General features: G+C 47.1%; 1 protein-coding gene across 3 annotated transcripts in view; it reads right to left on the bottom strand.

Annotated features, from left to right (window-relative positions):
- PHF2 (PHD finger protein 2) overlaps window positions 1–20,059 on the bottom strand; it is an 82,196-nt gene that overhangs the window by 26,981 nt on the left and 35,156 nt on the right. For all 3 annotated transcript variants that reach the window (XM_017830987.1, XM_017830989.1, XM_017830988.1), the window contains exons 2-5: window positions 13,587–13,672; window positions 7,818–7,932; window positions 4,411–4,571; window positions 1,936–2,077 (exon numbers count right to left, since the gene is read on the bottom strand). In XM_017830987.1, the coding sequence (XP_017686476.1) occupies window positions 1,936–2,077; window positions 4,411–4,571; window positions 7,818–7,932; window positions 13,587–13,672 (504 nt within the window). The remainder of the gene's footprint in view (window positions 1–1,935; window positions 2,078–4,410; window positions 4,572–7,817; window positions 7,933–13,586; window positions 13,673–20,059) is intronic.

Genomic DNA, 20,059 nt, shown 5'->3' with positions numbered 1-20,059 from the left:
GCGACAGCTCCAGCAGTCCTTCAGGACAAAAGACATCCTGTTATTCGAGCATAATGGCAGAAAGCTGAAAAAAATCTCTGCTGAAGATCCTGGTGATCTCTGAAGCCTGTAATGAGTAGAGCTGCTCTCTGCAGCAATGGGTGTGCACCACTAAATCCCAACTACATGGCTCAGGGGAATAGCTGGAAAAATGAGCTTGTCATTATCCACCAGCCTTCTTTTTCAAGTCTTCTCACTGAAACAGATTGCTCCCCAAAACAACCATCCTTCATTTTTCTGCTGACATTCATCATCATCTGTGTAGTGTGTTTGTATGTAAAGGGATCTTCTCCTTCTCTGGTGCTTCCCTTCTGGAAGCATCAGCTACCCCAAAGGACTACAGGACCTGTAAAACTCACTGATGTTTGACATCCAATACTTTACAGATGCACCTGCCCACTCCTGGGATGAAGGTGCTGAGCACAGCGATGGAGAGCCCCGAGCAGGGACCTCAACTCTCAGGCACTGACACCAGCTAATGATCACAGAATCACAGAAGGGTTTGGGTTGGAAAGAACCTTAAAGATCATCTCATTCCCATTTAGTCCATGGGCAGGGACACCTTCCACTATACCAGGTTGCACCAAGCCTCGTCCAACCTGAAATTGGACACTTCCAGGGATGGGGCAGCCACAGCTTCTCTGGGAAACCTGTGCCAGGGACTCACCACCCTCAGAGGGAGGAATTTCTTCCCAATATCTAATCTAGCTGATTTGAACCATGACCCCCAACCTGCCCTCAGGAAGTCAGCACCACCCTGACTCTGAGCTGCTGTCAGACAGATCACAGGTTATCTGGCAAAAGCACTGAAACCACAACTATAACCCATGCTGTAGCATTACAAAGATATAACAAAATTTCAAAGTTACTATCCTTAAAGGACACCCAGTGACATGTAACACTACACCTGAAGCCACACTTCATCTACTTACCCCCTCTCTGCTACTCTGCATGGAAGATTTTAGTAAGCAGTGCATGATGCACTCACACCTAGTGGGATGCTCACTGCTGTACAGCACACTTGAAAAAAGAACGTGCCAAGGAGATCAAGATCACCTTAAGCTGGAGAAGGTGTTGCCTTACATCCATCAGGGTTCCCATCTCACCAGAAAAACAACACAGAATATTAAAAATTAAGGCCCCTTGTGTCCGTGTTCTCCCACAGAGAGCATTATCACACCTCTGTGGTCACCCTGTCCTTCTTGCTTTGGTCTTAATGGTGTTTATCACATTGCACCCAAGTACCTAAGATCATACTTGGAACACAGGACATCATCCTCCCCCACCTGGACAAGGCAGAGAATTCCCTCCTGGAGCATCAAGTTATGCCTGAGCAAACAGCTGCACTGGATGAACTGTGCCTGTACTACTGGAGCTGAAATAAAGCTGGAAGGTGCCCAAATGTCCTGCTGTGACACATGGCTGCTGCTGACACATGAATGCTGGTGACACAGGGCTGAGCTGCCATCACTGGTACCCTTCTCACAGAGCAAAGAGCACCTTCATTCCGTGCTGTGCCTCCACTGGCTGTGTATGGATGATGCAGGGGAGAGTTGGAGTAACCAGAAGCTTCTATCCCAAGGTTAAAGAGCAATCCCTAACGAGGGAAGCACTGGGGACACTGATCAAACTTGCCCCGCTGAACCTTGCCACGTATCCCAGACATAGCATGGGATTCAGGAATTTTAAATCAGAACTTATATATAATTCCATATAAGTAATACAATTACTTATAAGTAATTGTAATATAATTATAAAGACAAAAATAATATATACAACCATATTATTATATAGAAACATGTTATATATAGACATGTATTTTATATAAATATACATATAAATTGAACGTAAATTATAAATAAATCTCTAGTAATTACAGGCAGGCTGAACCCTTACCTGGTGTCAGAGAACTCCAGGTTGATGACATTAAGGACTCTTTTCCTGTTTGTGCTGTAATAGTAATCCACAAATTCCTTGAGTTTCATCTTGCAGTCCTTCTGCTTGGTGACATCAGTGACATCAACACTCCGCTCTGGGCCTGCACATGAATCCAATGAAAGAGAGAGGTTGATGGGCAGCCCACCTTGCCCCATTTTCTATGCTGGGGGGTGAGTTAATATGTCCAAAACCATCCCAATCTCCTGATTTTCTGATCTTTTCAGCCCTTGTACCCTCCCTGTTGTTTATGTATGCACCCACATAGACATACATGCATGGAAGACAGGAAATATCCATAAAACTTTTGTAGTCATGTCCCTGACATAATTATTCCTGTAGCTTTTATCTTTAAAGGATTAACATTATTTTGGATATATTAATTTCATTATGGATTTTATTTGCTGAGTGAAATTTAAATGCAAATACCTTTGTATCCTTGGAGCAAGCCCTCCCCACCATGTTATAAAGGTCCTGTGATTGCAGACAGGGTGTAACACTATACTACTACAAGTATTACTATCACAATACTGTACAAGTGCAATATCTTCACCAACTGACTTTCCAGAATTCCAAATTCTTTTATGCTCTATTTTAAATTTTTCCTTACAAAACCTATAAATCAACGAAGAGTTCCCTTTTCTTACCATGGTATTTCAGGCATACCACTAAAAAAAATTGACCTTTTGTTATTTTACCCAAAATTACACATCAAAAACCCATCCCCTCTGCATCAGAGTACGGGGATGATCTACTAGTCCTTACACATTTCCTCTGACAGACCTTGTGGGACACAAATCTCTGATGTTAATACTAACAGCATCAGTTAATCAGTGGATTTTACACTGGGCAAAAAGAGAACACACAGAGAAAGGCAGGGCTTTATAAAGACATTCAGAGCTTTTTAAAGACATTAGGAAAGGGAAAAAATCAATTTATTTTTCATGAAATGCCAGAATATAACAATGTCTTTGGCAGTCTCATTGGTGGTGGTTTGTCCTCTGCTCCTTCAGGATGTTTCTAAAGACACTCCAGGTCCAAGGCAATTAAGTACAAACCAGCAAGATAAATCCCTGCTTGGGAAACCCCACTTCAGTGAGCAGACCCCAAAGAGGTAGGACCAGCACAGATTTGTGCCCCTCACTCAAATGTGGTGCCAGCTCAGATTAAACAACCCATGTTGTTCCCTCCAGCTTTGGACTCACAGTCCTGCTGGTGGGAGGGATGATTTCAGCTGGAGGCTGAGAGAGCTCCAGCAGATGCCCAAGGAGCACCTCAGGCACAGGAGAACATCTGCTGAGCGTAGCAGGTGGGCACAGAACATGTTTCCTGTAGAAGCAAGGGAATAGAGGTAACGATAACATCAGGGGTCTTGTATTCCAGGCACTGGAACTGGCTGCCCAGGGCAGTGATGGACTCCTCATTCCTGGAGGGACTTAAAAGCCCTGTGGATGTGGCACTTGGGGATGTGGGTTAATGCTGGCCTTGGCAGTGCAGGGGGAACAGTTGGACTCAATGATCTTGGAGGTCTTTTCTAAACTGAATTGATACTGTGATTCTGTGATTCTCCTTTATTCACTGTTTTCTCACTGCAGATCCAACAGTTACGGTCAAGAGCAGCAGTGGCTGGTCATGGCACCCTCCAGTCTGGAGAATGGTCAATGTTTGGGTAAGGGAGTGCAGGAGGGGGTGGTTAGCAGGCTGTGGAAGAAGATGAAGGGACCATGAAACACAGATGGATCTACTGGAGCTGCAGTGATGGCTCCAAAGAGACACTGCCTTGCCAGAAGACTGGAAGGAGAGACACATGGATGAAGGACAGAGCACGAGAGGATAAGAGACAAGACACATGTGCTAAAGGAAGAAGGATGTGGAGACAAGGAACTTTGGAGCCCTTCCATGGCTTCTGGCCAAGGTCTGTTTTCCCAGGTGGGATGAGGTGATGGCTTGTGAGAAGATGCAGCACAACACCCTGCTCAGGGCAGAGATGGGAGAATGCCAAGAGAATCCAAATGACCAGCAGCACTGAAAACAGCTCTCACTGGCATCACTGCTAAAACACGGGCTGCCTGGGCAGAGGGAGCTGCAGTGTAGCTGTTCTTTCAACACAAAGCAAGCTGGCAGTAATCAATGAAGTCCTGGCCTCCAGAAACCATTTCTTGATCCTGCTGTGGCTGTTACTTTTAGTGCAGAGCTATGGAGAGCAGTGCAGCCTGGCTCAGCCCCAGTGCCAAGCTGGTACACTAAACAACAGCGAGTTCATTGCTAACTACAGGCTCCCACTACATAACAAACACTGCAGCCAGCACAGCCAGGGCATAGACAATATTTTACAATATATTTTACAATTTTTTATACAATTCATGGGTTATTTTTTTTAAAAGCAGCAGCTGGGCTCCAAGCAGCCCAGTGCCACCTGCTCTCCCAGGTACCCACCGACGTAGTTTTCGACGTCGCTGACGTAGAAGGTGGGAGCGGGCACGGCCAGGCCCAGCCCGTCCTTCTTGGGCACCAGGATGGGCTCTGCAAAGCCATTCTCTTCCAAATACTCTGGTGTTAGCTGGCTGCCTGGGACCTTCACGACAATATCTTCAGCGCTGGAAAACCAAACAGAGGCAATGGTGAGGGGCTTCCACGCTCAGATTGGGATGATCTGCATGCCACTACTGAAAGGAAGGCAATATGGATAAGGAATTACATACAAATTAGGCTCAGAAGCCAAAAGCCAAAAAGTCATATGTTGCAAAGCACGAAGAGCACAACAGAATCATCCGGAATCAATGTCTTGAGGCTCATGCTCCGGCTACTGGGAACTCCTAAAATAACAGCTTGTGGCAAAAAGCTGTTTTCTTCAGCTGTAGGATCTGTTGAGCTACTGGTGATCAATGTTAAAGGAATTAGTGTTAAATGTTCCACTCTAAAGAAGGTAAGACTAAAAACATTACCTAATATCAAATAAATTGGGCTGGAAATACTTTGCAAATCATTTTAAAGAAGTTGAATAAATTGCTTGGGAAATATTCTGCAGATCATTTTGAAGTGGCTGGGAGGGCTCCAAGGGGAATGAGGAAAGGGCAGCTCCATTGGCCCACCAGCTATTGGCACTGAGAGCTCCCAGGGGAAATTCAAGTCTGCTTTCTTGATCTTTTCAGGCGTGAAAAGTGACTGTACATGAAGGACCAACAGTCCCAAAAGTGTCCTGTCACCATGTGCTGTGTGTCAGCTGGGAGCAGTCAGACTTTGAAGGTTCTCCCCAAAAAGCCCTTCCTGCCCAGGCAGGTAAGGCCAAGGTCTGAGTGCTCTCCTGCAGCAGTCCTGCACTCCAGTTCACATCTCCATACAGCACCAAAATGGGCAGGAAAGAGGACGAGCCTGGATGTGCTGTCGTGGCTGCTGCCATGCTTGAGCTCACCACCTTCCCCACCCCGTGACACCCAACCTGCCACAGAGACCCCACACCCTCCTCTGATCTCACCATGAGGGGAACCCCTCACCCTGTGCCTGCTCACAGAATTCCAGAATGGTTTGGGTTGGAAGGGACCTTAAAGCCCACCTTGTTCAATCCCCCCTGCCATGGGCAGGGACACCTTCCACTAGCCCAGGTTGCTCCAAACCCAGTCCAACCTGGCCTTGGACACTTGCAGGGATGGGGCAGCCACAGCTTCTCTGGGCAGTCTGTGCCAGGGCCTCACCACCCTCACGGGGAAGAATTTCTTCCCAACATCCCATCTAACCCTGCCCTCGGGCAGTGGGAAGCTGTTCCCCCTTGTCCTGTCTCTCCAGGCCTTTGTTGAAAATCCCTCTCCAGCTCTCTTGGAGCCCCTTTATGCCCTGGAAGGGGCTCTAAGGTCTCCCTGGAGCCTTCTCTTCTCCAGGCTGAGCACCCCCAGCAATCCCAGCCTGGCTCCAGAGTAGAGGCACATGGCTTCTGTATGTGCCACAGAACCTACACATCATTTTAAAGAGAGATTGGTGCCAGAGCAGGCAGCAACGATTAGGGCAAAACGAGAGGCTGGTACCTACGCTGAAGCATCAATTGAATTGTTTACCCCTACTACTATTGCTACTCTAATGCTATTTTGGTATTAAACATTCCAGGGCAGAATGGCAATAATTATATTTTTTGCCTTTTTGCTTTCTTCACTGTTCCTTTTGACCCAAGCCCCTCTGAGGGACTCACCGGGGCTCGTCATTCACCACCATGCGCTGGGAGTCAGGAACGACATTTCTGGTCTGAGACCCCCTTTCTCCTTTCACCCTGACTGACAAGTGCTGGGGTTTGGTCTGGGCACCTGCACCTGCACCTGCACATCTCACTCGTTTTCTTCAGAGGAGACAATTTCTCCAAAAGACTTCGTGTCACTGATGGCACAAGTGTGGGTGTCAGAGGCCTCATCTTGCAGCCACTTCTTCAGACTACAGACCCTTCTGTCTCAGAAACTTCAATTTGGCAGCAGGATTTTCTTACACCCACATTAATGGGAGAAACAAGGAGAAAATTTGGGGGGTTATGGTATTTATTTTTTTTTTACAACTTGGGAGAGACTCAGAGATATTGTGTGTGTGAGTGCAGTCTCAGAGGCCACCCGAGGTTACTGAAATCAGTCTGCCTGGGCCTGAAATCTTTTACTAAATAGGCTTTGCAACCTGTCAAATCAAAAAAAAAAAAAAAAGAAATAAAGACAAAAGTTAAGACAAAGATCTTGCAGGCCCCAATAACAATAGCCAAGCCAAGCAAGTAAAAATACTGGATCCTGAGCTCAGTGAGACACATCTGTAAGAGCTGCAAAACACTTCAGAATTATTTTCAGTTTTTTCCTTAACCAGCCCAAGACCAGTATCTCAAATTAAATGTGAAATTAAATTCTCCATAAAAAGGAAGCAGTTTTGTGTTTATCAAGTACACTTTGCCAGTCTCCAAGGATTCTTCTAAAATAATTAGTTATTAATAATTAAGGATTTATTTGGCTATGGTCTACATTAAAGAGCCAGAAGAAAATGATCACTCTTGCAAATGGCTGTGGAGCAGCCTAATAACGTGTGGGACATGTCACCCAACAATTAGCACTATTCATTACCCCAGTGAGAGAGCCTTTGTCACCCAGAAACTGAGCATGTCGTTGTTCTTTCCAAGATGGAGACAGACTTCAGCAAAGTCATTAGTATTTTTGAGAACTGGATAATTCAATGCAGTAAGTGGGTTAGTCTCTTGTGCAAGTGGATGTTCTAGGGGTCAAACATGCTCTGGTTCAGCCTGGAGGAGAGAAGGCTGTGGGGAAATCTTAGAGACCCTTCCAGTGGCTAAAGGGGGTTTATAAAAGAGAGGGAGGGTGACTTTTTACGGGGGCAGATAGTGATAGGACAAGGGGGAACAGCTGTAAACTAAAAGAGGGCAGGGTTAGATTAGATGTTAGGAAGAAATCCTTCCCTGGGAGGGTGGGGAGGCCCTGGCACAGGTTGCCCAGAGAAGCTGTGGCTGCCCCATCCCTGGAAGTGTCCAAGACCAGGTTGGATGGGGCTTGGAAGGTGTCCCCGTCCATGGCAGGCGGTGGAATGAGATGGGATTTAAGGTCCCTTCCCACCCAAGCCTTTCTGTGATTCCATGCTTTTTGCATGGAATCCAAGCACCTATGGAAAGCCACAGGACCTGGGTCAAGCAAGAAGAGATCTGAATACAGCTGCACAAATATAAAAAAGGGAAGAGCCTGGGACATCTGCAATCAAACAGCACTTGTTTAGACATCATCATTCCATGCTGCTTTCAGCCAGGCCCACCACCAGCCTCCCAGGACAGTGGCTGTACAGGCACTGCCCCCCCAGCCCATTCCAGCTGAACAACCCACCTGGGAAACGTCCGACTTCGGAGCTCTTTTATAAAGACCTGGCTCCCGTTCTGCACAGGCTTCACCTCTGTTGTCTGGCCAGTATCATGCTTATGCCAATTTCTTTTCTTTTTCACTGAAAAGGAAGGAATTGGACAGTTGTGTTAAGTAGAAGATAATTATTAAAACATTGGCAGGAACGACAAATATTGGTTTAATTTCTCAGGTGAGCAGAGCAGAGGGAACCCCCCCAATGCTGCACTGCACATTCTAATATTGCTCTCAGTGCCCCATCAGACAATCCCAGTGCAGCCTGGAGATCCACCACAGCACGAGCAGTGTGTGTGTGTTTTGGAGCACAAGGGCAACCAGACAGGGAATTGCTGAGCTGCACAGCTCCTGCAGGCATCGTGCAAACATGGGCTCTGGACACCCCGGGCTCGCCAGCCTGCACACTCCATTCTCCTCAGGAAACTCCCAGAAAGCCCCTTTCCTCCACATGCAGAATGGATCTTTGTCAACATATTTGTCAGGAATTACCTTAGACTAAAGATCTGTCCACCTGTGGCAGATTTGACATCGAGTTTGATGGATGTTGAGCTATGCCCTGGACACAGCATGGATGGGGAAAGGGGAAGGAGGAGGAGAAGGAAAGGGAAAAGGGGAAGGAGGAAGGGAGAAGGGGAGAGGAGGAGAGGAGAGAAGAGGAAAAGAGAAAAGGCACCACAACTGCAATTGTTAGAACCCTTATTCCCAGGATTTAAAGGGAAGCTATTATGGCTCAGGCCTGCAGCAATGACAGACTGAGGCCCCTCCACTGTGCTCCCAGTGGGGGATGGACACACAGGCAAGTCCATCATGGATAAAGGGCCAGCAGGAATAAGCACATGAGTCAGTCAAGTGTCGATGGTTCTGCCCTGTCTCTGACAGCCAGATATCACAGAGCTGGAAAAACTGGTCCCACTTTTTCCCTGAGTCAGCACTATCTCCCTCAGCTGTTCCCACTCATTTTGGTAGGAAATTGTTTTTTTCCATATTCATATAATTTAAAGCCTCTGTTAATAGAATTTTCATGTCACAACATACTTTTGTTTTCCACCCTTGCTTTACATCATGAATCTCAGTATTTTACCCCAAGTCCAGACCTCTTACCAAAACAGTGAGGGAAGGCAGCAGAATCCTCACAGATGGCACCTGCTCCTCACTCTTTGCACACACACACACACACACACACACAGAGATCCACACACTTTTCCATTAGGAAAGGAATCTGGAGGCCACAGCTATAAGACACGAGATTTGGAAAGAGCTAACTTTGCTTTCCTGACCACAATCCTGGAATAACTCAAGGAAAGATATCTCCCAGTGAGTCCATCCCAGGTTTTGCACAAAGCATGTTGGGTTTATTAGTTCCATGCAGGCTCCAGCCTAGCTGGAGATATTCATTAAAGCTGCTAGTTCTTTATCTTAATGACTCTCAGGCTTAGTGTATTAATTCAATGCTCCTGGTAACAAAGGAAACAAGCCTGGCTTGAATGCCAAACCTTCCTCCTCTCCCTCCCCTTCCAAACACCATCTCCTCCCCCTCCCAGCACATAGGAATCAACACCAGGAGCGTGTTGATTGCACTTGCACTCTGAGTGCAAGTCCCAGGGAAAGAGGTGTCACTTATCACAAGGAAAATTAAGGAGCTTATCCTATGAGCATGTTTTTTATTACACCTCAGATAGCATGGAGTGTCGGGAAATAAAAGCGACAAAGCAGAGCTGAATTAAGGGATTCACTGCAACTCTTCCAAAACCTCCAGGAAGTTATTCCCCTCAGCACAGAGTGCTGGCAGGCATCCACCTCTCCCATTTACCTCTCCCACCCACCTCTTGTATCCACCTCTCCCATGCACCTCTTGTATCTCCCCCTGCCACCCACCTCTCCATTCCCCTCTCCCTCAGAGGCATCTCAGATGAACATTCTCCAGGAGGGGTTGTGTCCCAGACAGCTGCAGTCCATTATACTACATCAAACACTCTACCTTTGGCCTATTTTCAGCCATTCTTTCTGTGCTTCATCTTTACCATGATCACCCCAGCAAGGACTAAAGGCCCATTCCCATGTGCAACAGATTCCATCTTTGGCCAGAAAAGCTGCTTTTTCAGAAATGATCACAGAGTTCTCTCTCTGTAGAACTTTCTGATCCAAATTTGACCTTTGGAAAGTCCAACAGTGGAAAAAAGGGAATATATTTTTATGAAAACTGTATCTCAAAATTAAAAATTCACAGGTATATTTATTTTATTTCAAATGTCTTAGTGTAGAAGGCATCATGACATTGAATGCTTAGGAAGCACTTCTTCACTGAAGGGGTGGTCAAGCATTGGAATGGGTTGCCCAGGGAGGTGGTGGAGTCACTATCCCTGGAAATGTTGAAGAAAAGGCTGGATGTGACACTCAGTGCTCTGGTCTAGTTGACAAAGTGGTGATTGGTCAAAGGTTGGACTCGATGATCTTGAAGTTTTTTCCAACCTAAATGATTCTATGAACTTTCCACTAGACTGGGGTGCTTCCACTAGAGCAGGGATACCCAGAAGCACGCTGTGAGTTCTCTACTATCTACATTAAAGTTTGTAACTACTTAAAACACGCCTCAGTCTGACTTTGGTTCAGTTGCAGCTCTGTAACTTCACCGATTCCAAAGGATTTCTCCTGATTTTCCCTGCTGCAAACACGGCAGCAATCAAACCAAGCATTTCAAATTGTGTTATGAAAATGAGCCAAGCCTGCCCAAATGAAGCCCTCACATTTTATTGCAATGATGTCAGAAAATGTTGTATGAATATGGATGATTTTTCCCAAAGAGGAGTCCCTACACATTTCATTAAAAGGGAATAGCTCAAAACGCCATGTGACAGGAAGCAATCTTCTGAGAGCAGCCACTCACCACAGTGGTAACGTGGAAAAATGTAAGGAGAGGAAAATGATTTTTAAATTTGACATCTGGAAAACATATCTGGCGGAAGGCGTGCTCCAGAAATACACATCCATTTTTAAATCCAGACGAGTTGCATAACAGACAATCGGTGTCTGCGTTTCCCTTTGCTAATCTCGCAATAATTAAATCCTACCGGTGAACTCCTGGTGCTGGAATGACTCTTCCTCGTTTATTACAAAGCTGATAGTGCTGGATAACGAGTTTAAACATAGACTGGGGCAGTTCATAAGCAAATGGAAGCGATCCCCCCGCAGACTGTCCCGGCAGTGCCCTGCATGCAAATTCCCAGCAGATGGAATGCACTGAGCCAAGTTGGTCCTGCCTTCATTTCATCTGTCTTTTAACTTCCCTGGCCTGCTGTACCCTGCAAGGAGGGGCTACAGGATAACAGCCTCCTTTTTCCACAGGATTCTACGGGTTAGTGAGGGAATTGCTATGCAGCTTGTGACTTTGTCTCCAGGACTCAAGGTAAGGTTAGCACTAATTAATGTTTAAATGGAATTTGTGCACTCCACTTCTTTGATGATTGGTCTCACACATGGTTAAACTGCCTGTGATGTATTTGAAGGGAGAAAACAAAGTGGCATTGCTGTCCTGCAGGACGGGATGTTGGTCTGTGTTCCCACCACACTGCATGCCCAGCAGCATGGGCAGCAGGTCAAGGGAGACCTTGTGGGACCCCACCTTCAGAGCTGCCTCCAGCTCTGGGGTCTGACATCAGAAGGACGTGGAGCGAGTCCAGAGGAGGTCACGAAGGTGCTGAGGGCTGGAGCCCCTCTGCTCTGGAGCCAGGCTGGGAGAGCTGGAGAGGGACTTTTAACAAAGGCCCAGAGAGACAGGACAAGGGGGAACAGCTTCCCACTGCCAGAGGGCAGGGTTAGACGGGATGTCGGGAAGAAATTCCTCCCTCTGAGGGCGGGGAGGCCCTGGCACAGGTTTCCCAGAGAAGCTGTGGCTGCCCCATTCCTGCAAGTGTCCAAGGCCAGGTTGGACTGGGTTTGGAGAAACCTGGGCTAGTGGAAGGTGTCCCTGGGATGGAAGAGGGTGGAACTGTGCTCCAGCAGCAATTTCTGCTGGGCTGTGTGACACAGGCTCAGGGACGTACCAGTGGATTTTTATTTGGATAAAAAGAACTGGAGAGACAGAAACCTTCTTAAAAGCATCAGAATATCGTTGTCCATTCAACTCTCATCATCTTAAATGGTATATTAAACTTGCAATCTTTTTATCACAACTGCCATTTCTTGAATTCTAGGATGACACACCCCAGTTTTATAGAATTGATATTCAATTCCTGATTATAGGTTTTTGCTGCTTTTGTCTGGGTTTTTTCCCTCGCACTGAAAAGTGCCTTTCATCCTTCATAATTCAACATGATGTGAAGGAAATCAAAGTATCAGACTCATCTCAATGTTATATAGAACTCACAGAGGCTGGAGATCCTGTGCTGCTGCTTCTGTCCCAGGTCAGCAACAGCCTGGGAGCATCTGCAGTCACCCCCCCTTTTCAGCACAACCCTTTCCAATCCCAAATTACTCACTTCAATACAATTTGTGGTTATTTGTGTGACCAATTTCCAGAAATCTTCCAACAAAAACTAGAAAGGCTGATTCTTCTAAACCAGAACATTTTGTAGGGACATATTGATTTCATTAAGTCTTTCAGAACCAGCCTCCCAAGGGGCATTTTGCCAGCTTCCCAGTTTGTGGGTTCCCTGTTCAGACCCCAGTTGTTGGCAGACCCTCTGGGAGACAGGAACAGCTGCAGGTCATTCAGGTTTCCAGTTCACACTTGACTTTTAAAAAATCATAGTGGAAAAACAATTCCCATTTTTGCCCACAAAGCAAACATTTCGGGCTCCTCCCCTCTCCCCTTAGAAATTTTTTAAACTTTAACAAGTAAGGCAGTGCACAAATAATTTCTTGGGTTAAAAATGCTGAATTTTAACACAAAAGGAGTCACTTTCCAGCCATCCCTTATTTCATACTGAAAAGGGGACTGTTAGGATTCCTTCGGCTCCTGCAGATGAGCACCCAGCTCTTCCTCTGCAGGATGCCCTGGGGTTGCAGAGCAGCAAGATCCTCCCCATCACTGTTGCTTATTTACAATAACTGCTTTTCAAGTGAAGCATTTCATCTTTCACAGGGATTGGTTTCTTTTCTTTTTTTTCAGCCATTGTATAATAGAAAGAAATTGTGAATTAATCTGACCAAAGCAAACACATCCCACGGTTCTTTCCCAGACAAAACTCCCACTGAGATCAACTGTCACTTTTACTCAGGAGAACCTTCTGTGAAAGAACTGCAAGAATTGGCACCCTCAGTGCATCCTACAAGTTTGACTGCCACAGAAATCGCTGCAGTTCTATATCCAGGCCAAGCACAACAAACTGTTTCTTACTCTTCTCATCCACAGACGGAAAACACCGTGTAGCTTCCAAAACTCCCTGTATTAGCACTAGCTGCCTCCACAGGGATTTTCTAGCCCACATTCTTCAGTGTGGGCACAATTCATGCATGGAAGGATGCTCATTTTCTTGTGGGACCGGGGACTGCAGCTCTCCAGGTGAGTGCCTTGCCTGAGCTCACACACACGCCTGAGGCCACGCAGAAGCTGCAGCCAAAGCTCCAAGATCCAACCCATGATGTCCTCCCACTAACATAATTTTCACCTCCTGGTTTGAATTCCAATATTTATGGCACGTGATACTTAGGGCCTTTTGCAATGACATAAATAAGAGGTCCTTTTGTCCAAACACACAGCCCCTGCTGTGTGTCAGGGCCTGGCCGCACACGGGTACTCACAGGTCGACTTTCCGTGGGTTTTCTCACAATTTGGGCAGTGATAGATGTCGATATCTGGCGCCTCTTCCTCTTCCACACCAACACAACTGGAATAGAAGAAGGTAAATATGACATTAGCTCAAGTCCATCTCGAAGCACACAATTAACAAGGAAAATGCTGTGCATTGGCCACTGCCAAGGGCTCCATCGAAACCAGGTTTGGGTGCACTGTACACTGGTACTGACAGGGGTTTTGTAGCCTACACTCCTGATGTGGTGCTACGAAAGCTGTCAGCCAGAAGCCACCATCAGTCCACTGTGGACCTCCATGAAAATACAGCAGAGTGTCCCACAGAGTGGGTTTTTTGCCATTTTGTACCCACACAGAGTTTTCCCAGCACCATCCCACATAAACCTGATGAACAAAACACATCTTCTCTTCACCAAGCACGTGTGGGCAGCTGCGAGGTACCGGGGTGATCTTGGCAAGAGATACCACGTGCACAACTTCCATAGGTTCCACCTCTGTTCCCATGCAGAAAGATGAGGAGGGAAAGAAGACACACAGCTCAGCACTTCTGGCTGCCAAGGGGATGGGCTGTGTGGTGATCCCACCAGGATCACTCTGGGTGGCTCAACCCAGGCAGCATCACCCACAGCCTGGGGGCACAGGGCATGGGCACAATCCAGTGGGGAACAGAGTGCTTGGGAGGAATGAAACCAAAGAGCAAAGTGCTGAAACACCCCAGGACAAGAAGCTGCTGCATGGTCCAAGGGCCGAGCAGCCTCAAAGAATCCGGGTCCAGCACAACACTGTTCCTGCCGTGGAGGAAGAGCAAACAGGACTCTGCTCCTGCTGCCTCTGTCAGGAGTAGCCCAGGCTGCAAGACACATTTCCAGCACAGAGAAAAGGGTTCAGTGGGGTGCTGTGAGATGCAGCCCTTGTGCCATGGCTCTGTGGGAGCTTAGCTAGGCAAGAGCACCCACAAGACACACAAAAGCACCCTAAGCCCCAATATGAGCAAGTCTGGATCACACCAAGAGCTCTCCAGGGGTTTCTCTACCACCTGAAATGCCTCCTTTGGTGCTCTGCAGTGAGCACAGAGCACCTCTCAGTGCTCCTCAGCCAGCAGAGAACACTGACACAGCTCTTCTGCCAGGGAAAGGGCTTGGGCAGGGGTCATGCAATGCAATCTTCATGCATAAGGCCATGTTCTGCTTCCTGGCATCCCACCAGCAGTGCCAAGAGGCAATGAGTGCAGAAATTCAAAGTGTTTAGCTGCTGTTTCTGCCCTGTAGGAAACAGAGCAGAGGATGGTTGCTTCTCTCCCCCAGGCCAGGCAGCAGGGTGGGTTGGTTCTATCACATGCTTCACAGAACCTCTCAAATCATTCTCACCCTGTGCAAGCTCTGCAGGACAACAACAACAACGTGCCCAAATATGAGTTCAACAACTGGAGAAATTCGTATTGTGTGGACGCACCACCAGCACCTGGTGATGGTCCAGATGCAGGGAGGCTGTGACCTTCTGGCTGCTGGCAGGCAGGAGGGTGCAGTGATGAAGGAGGGATAACCCATGATCATGCTCCCACCTTTTCCATAGAATGCCTGTGACCCCCCTGCCTGGCTCTGTGGAGCCCAGGGTTCTCTGGTGCCCTCAGCAGGGTGTGCAGGGGTACATGAACCAACACGTGCATACCTGGGGCAGGGGGGCAGCCGTTAAAAAGCACTGAGACCCCTCACTCCCAAAGCTCTGCTGACCCCGAGGCACACGGGGATGTGTAACATCCCCATCACAAACCACAGACACACCTGCTGCTGCAGAACAGCATCAACAAAGCCAAAGCTGCAACCAAGCTGGGAAAGGCCAAACTAGCTAAGATACAGAAACACAGCCTTTTTATTACCATCGTAAATGTTTTGTCAAAATAAGATCCTGCCAGAAACCTTGTTGGGTATGGTCCCCCTGTTGCAGCTGCCAGTGTGGGAGCCAGCTCCCTCCAAAACAAAGCTCAGGCTGAGAGAAGCTCTGCAACCAAAGCCAGAGACTCTCTCGTCAATATAAGTCCAGCCTAGGAACAGGAGTCATTATTTCAGAAATGTGTCAAAGCAACTGCAGATTTGGCTGTTATTTTTCATTAAACAGTTAGTCGAAAAAAATACAGAATTATTGTGTGTCCCTGGGCAGACAGCACGGAAAACTGAAGTTTGCAGACAGGAAAAATCATCATCACAACAGTCCAGTCTTCAGAGTGCAGTACGTACAGAGAGAAAAATATCAGATTAGTAGGAAATACCAGAAAAATTAGCAGAAAAATACCAGATTAATCAGTAGAAAATTTAAACAAACCCTGGTAGATTGGAGCCAGAGTAAGAGAATGTAGAGGATTCCTCTACCCACAAAGCTGTGTCAGCTGCTTTTGCCACTGGATTCATCTTGCTAAGCTTGGTAAAGGTATGGATTAGGCTCTCTAAAGGGCTTGAAAAGTCTATATTTAGCTAAAGCAAGGAGATGAGACCCTTGGGCACTGGATGGGAGGAGGTTTGACCAGCTGTGGCACAGGGCGATGGCTGCAGTGTGGTGGGAGCCATTGTTCTGAGAGCGAGTCAAACATCTAACAAGAACAAGGCAGAGAAGTAAAAATAACTGACCTCAAACTCCAGCGGGCCCCTAGAACACACAGTCAACTTTTCCAGCTCCAGCACAGCTTTGGAATAAGGTTTGGCCACTTACAGCTGCTTGCAGGCAGAAGCTGCTGCCCTCAATGTGCAGGAAACTGGGAGTGTGAACTGTCCAAGGGATCCCCTGACTGATCTGCCTCAGGGATCTGTAGCCAGAATATCCACCCATTCCAGTCTCTGCCCCTCTTCTCGACCAGCAGAGCTTGGCTCACCAGGTACTGGCACCAGCAGGGCTGTTGGTGGCTTCCACATGGAGATAGGCACAGGAAACTGAATTTCCATAGTTAAAGCCAGACTGCCAGAGAGCCCCGCAAGACCGTTCCTGCCAGGAGAGAAACAAGGGTTTCCTGCCATCTGTATTGGGTTTATGTGGCAAGATTTGGGTGTCAGGGGGCCGTGACTGACCCTTGGGTTGGTCTAAGCATTTGCACCTGGGAATAAGAAACAGCAGGGGACTGCCAGCCTTGGTTGAACCCACATCCAGTTTCTGAAGCGCCTCATTCTCAATTTACTAGTGTGTTTTTTTCTCAGAGTGGTTAATTACCAATAGAATAGAATCAAAGCATTACTCTAGCTGAAAAAAACCAAGTCATCTACAGTGACTGAACAGTGCTGTCCTCCCCCTCAGCCCCCGAATTCCAGCACAAATGGCACTCTGTGGTTTGCATCTATTAGTTTTTTCCATGAGAACACATTGCTTTGGTCCCTCCAGCTTTTTTTCTCAGCCTCATTTGCCCAAGAGAAACACAAACAACCAAAAGACTTGAACCAAGCACTTGACTCCCTGCAACGAGTCCAGAGGCAGCTGGTATGGGATCAGAGCCAGTGCAGGATCCAGGTGGTGTGCTCGGGATCCAGGTAGTGTTCTCAGGATTCAGGCAGTGTGCTCAAAATCCAGGCAGGGTGCTTGGGATCCAGGTGGTCAGGATCAACAGCAGCCTGCTCGGGAGCAAGATCCCACAGTGGCCCCACAACAGCATCAGTGTGAGCCCCAGGTGTGTTACCTTTGTAAGGGAAAAACTGGGAAAAGCTCCCAGTAGCACTGCTGGGTGATTACTCAGATCCGCCAGTGAGATGAAACCGGAGGTACAAGGGTCAGCAAAGGAACATTGAGGCAGAGCTGGCCAGGGACAGGCAGGGAGCGGGGGGCATGGAGCAAGAGCAGGAGCAGGAAAAAGAGCAGACTGATCTGCTTCATTTCTACCAGGAGTCCAAAAATCCACTTCCAAAAGCACAGACATCCCAAACTCGTGTGCTGACATCCTGGCAGGATCCTGCTCTGCTGCAGGAACTCCCAAGCTGAGGAGAGCTACACTTACACCCGGCAGTCTGTGAAGGAGATGGGGAAACTCATCCTGCTGTTTGCACAGCACAGGCACCATTCCGTGCTCGGAGGGGTGTGAGCACAGCCCAGGTGTCCCCCAGCAACATACCCAGGGCTGGATGTCTCTGACTCTGCATTATCTGCTGATGCTGCTTTTTCACCCTGTGACAGGGAAGGTGTCTGGCAGCACCAAACATGTCCCTGGGGAACAGACCACGTTCTCAAAGTGAATTAGAAGGAGAAAATTTTTCCTTGGTGAAGGATCGAATCATAGAGTCATGGAATTCTTAAGGTTGGAAAAGCCCTCAGAGATCATGGAGTCCAATCACTCCCCAGTGCTGCCAAGGCCACCACTAACCCATGTCCCCCAGTGCCACATCTACATGGCTTTTAAATCTCTCCAGGGATGGTGACTCCACCAATGCCCTGAGCAGCCTGTGCCAGGACTGGACAACTCTTTTGTGGGGAAATTTTCCCTAGAAAACCCTTCCCAGACATCCTGCAAAGCCCCACGCTCGCTGTCCCATCGGCGTTAACACCATGCAGTGCCAGCTGGGAACTGGGGATGAAACTGGTGTGGAGGGCAAGGATGTGGGATGCAGGAGCAGCAGCCACTACCACCACTCACAGCTCAAGAAGCCCTTCTGTCCAAACCCAGCAAAGATGGCCTAAGAGGTTAATTATTGTGCATCCAGGAATGCCTTGTTGAAACAATTTAAACCAATCTAATGGTTGATTTTTAAATGGTTGTTAAGTGATTTAACTCAGGTTGAGGCAGTATAAAACTAATTTGATAATGAGATAAAAGGGAAACATTATTACCAATGTGTTTGAATTTTACAGACACTGTTGTAGGAAAAAAATAATAATAATAATGACAAGTAAAGGCTTTGATATTGCATCTGTTTAAGCTGATATCTCACCCATGTTACAGGGACTGAAAGGAGAATTAGCATATTAGAAGCTTTTGCAGTCAGAGGCTACAAATTACATTTTTATTAGAAACTCTGCCCTTTGCCACTTTAAAGTGAAATTGCTTCTGTGTTTGCAGTAAAGAGATGTTCAAGCTTCAGTATTCTGACAAAGTTAACAATGATTTTTCTTATGCAGGCAACAATAATAAAAGGTGTATGAATTAAACTGGTTTTATGGCATGAATATTCCTGGGGCCCTTGATTTGCCATCTGCAGGGAGGTGGCATTTTATGTAGTTTTGGGAGAAAAATTAATTAATTGTTCTATCAAAACCATGTCATCTCCATTATCAACCAAAGACAAGCATAGAAAAACATGAAAAAATAAACAAGCAAAAGGCTCTTTGATGGGAAAGAAAATCAAACCTATGCATACAGAAATAGAGCAGAAGGAAAAATAAGCTGAGACTCCAACTCCTGAAACCAACCAAAGCCACATGCTTTATCTGCTCCTGAGGACCATTCCAAGTAGGTGAAACACAGGGTGTCCAACCAGACAATGGGATTTGGAAGAAGATGGGAATGACAGGGGCTCCCCAGGATGCTCGGCGCCTGCCTGCTCCTGGGGGGAGGATGACACATCCTTCACTCTGTGCTAAATGCCAAACACTGACCAAACAAACTGGGTTTGGATACTTTCCTTTGGGAATGCACAGGTATAGTCAACCTGCTGGATAACATAGCTCAGCATTCCTCTGGCAATAACAACTCCCTGCAAGAGCAACTGAGTGTAGCAAAGGCGGAACAGCACTTTGTGTCGTCTCCTTTCAGTTGTGGACATGTTCCAATGTACCTTCAATGAGAAGTGGACTCTGTACAAGAAGAGCAGCTATTCCCTATGGATATGACGGGAGTCCTCTAGCAGGTCAGCCCGAGTTTATTGCCCAAGCCAACAAAACCCAGCAGAGCAGCAAAGACACTAAGGGTTCACCAAAAGGATGGGCAAGTGCTGGCACAGCTGCCCGGGGAAGTGGTGGAGTCCCCAGCCCTGGAGGGATTTAACAGACATGGGGATTTGGCACTTGGGGACATGGATTAGTGGTGGCCTTGGCAGTGATGGGGAATGGTTGGACTCCGTGATCTTTTCCAACCTAAATGACTCAATGGTCTTAAAGGGCTTTTCTGTCCTAAATGATTCCATAATTCTATGACCTCCAGTGGGAAGGAAGGGGCACCCTCACCCCCCTTCACAACTACATCCCTGGACTAGTTGTTACATTCTGTGTATTAAACTTGAATCCTATTTTCAACTTTTACCCCTTAGCCAGAGGCATGTTGAAAGCTCAGGACATTTTATCACCATTAAAATTGACCCGTCAACTCTGATTTCACACAACCATGTGTCCCCTCTCCTTAAATAAGTCCAATTGCAAATCTCTTTTATTCCCAGAAACAAACTGGTATACCAGCATTGCATTAAGCCTTGGAAAGTGGTGATGCATTTCTCACTTCTCTTCTCTTCTCTTCTCTTCTCTTCTCTTCTCTTCTCTTCTCTTCTCTTCTCTTCTCTTCTCT

Source organism: Lepidothrix coronata, unplaced genomic scaffold, assembly GCF_001604755.1.
Source record: "Lepidothrix coronata isolate B3197 unplaced genomic scaffold, Lepidothrix_coronata-1.0 Scaffold186, whole genome shotgun sequence".
Lineage (NCBI taxonomy): Eukaryota > Metazoa > Chordata > Aves > Passeriformes > Pipridae > Lepidothrix > Lepidothrix coronata.
This window is presented reverse-complemented; position numbering and strand designations above follow the sequence as displayed.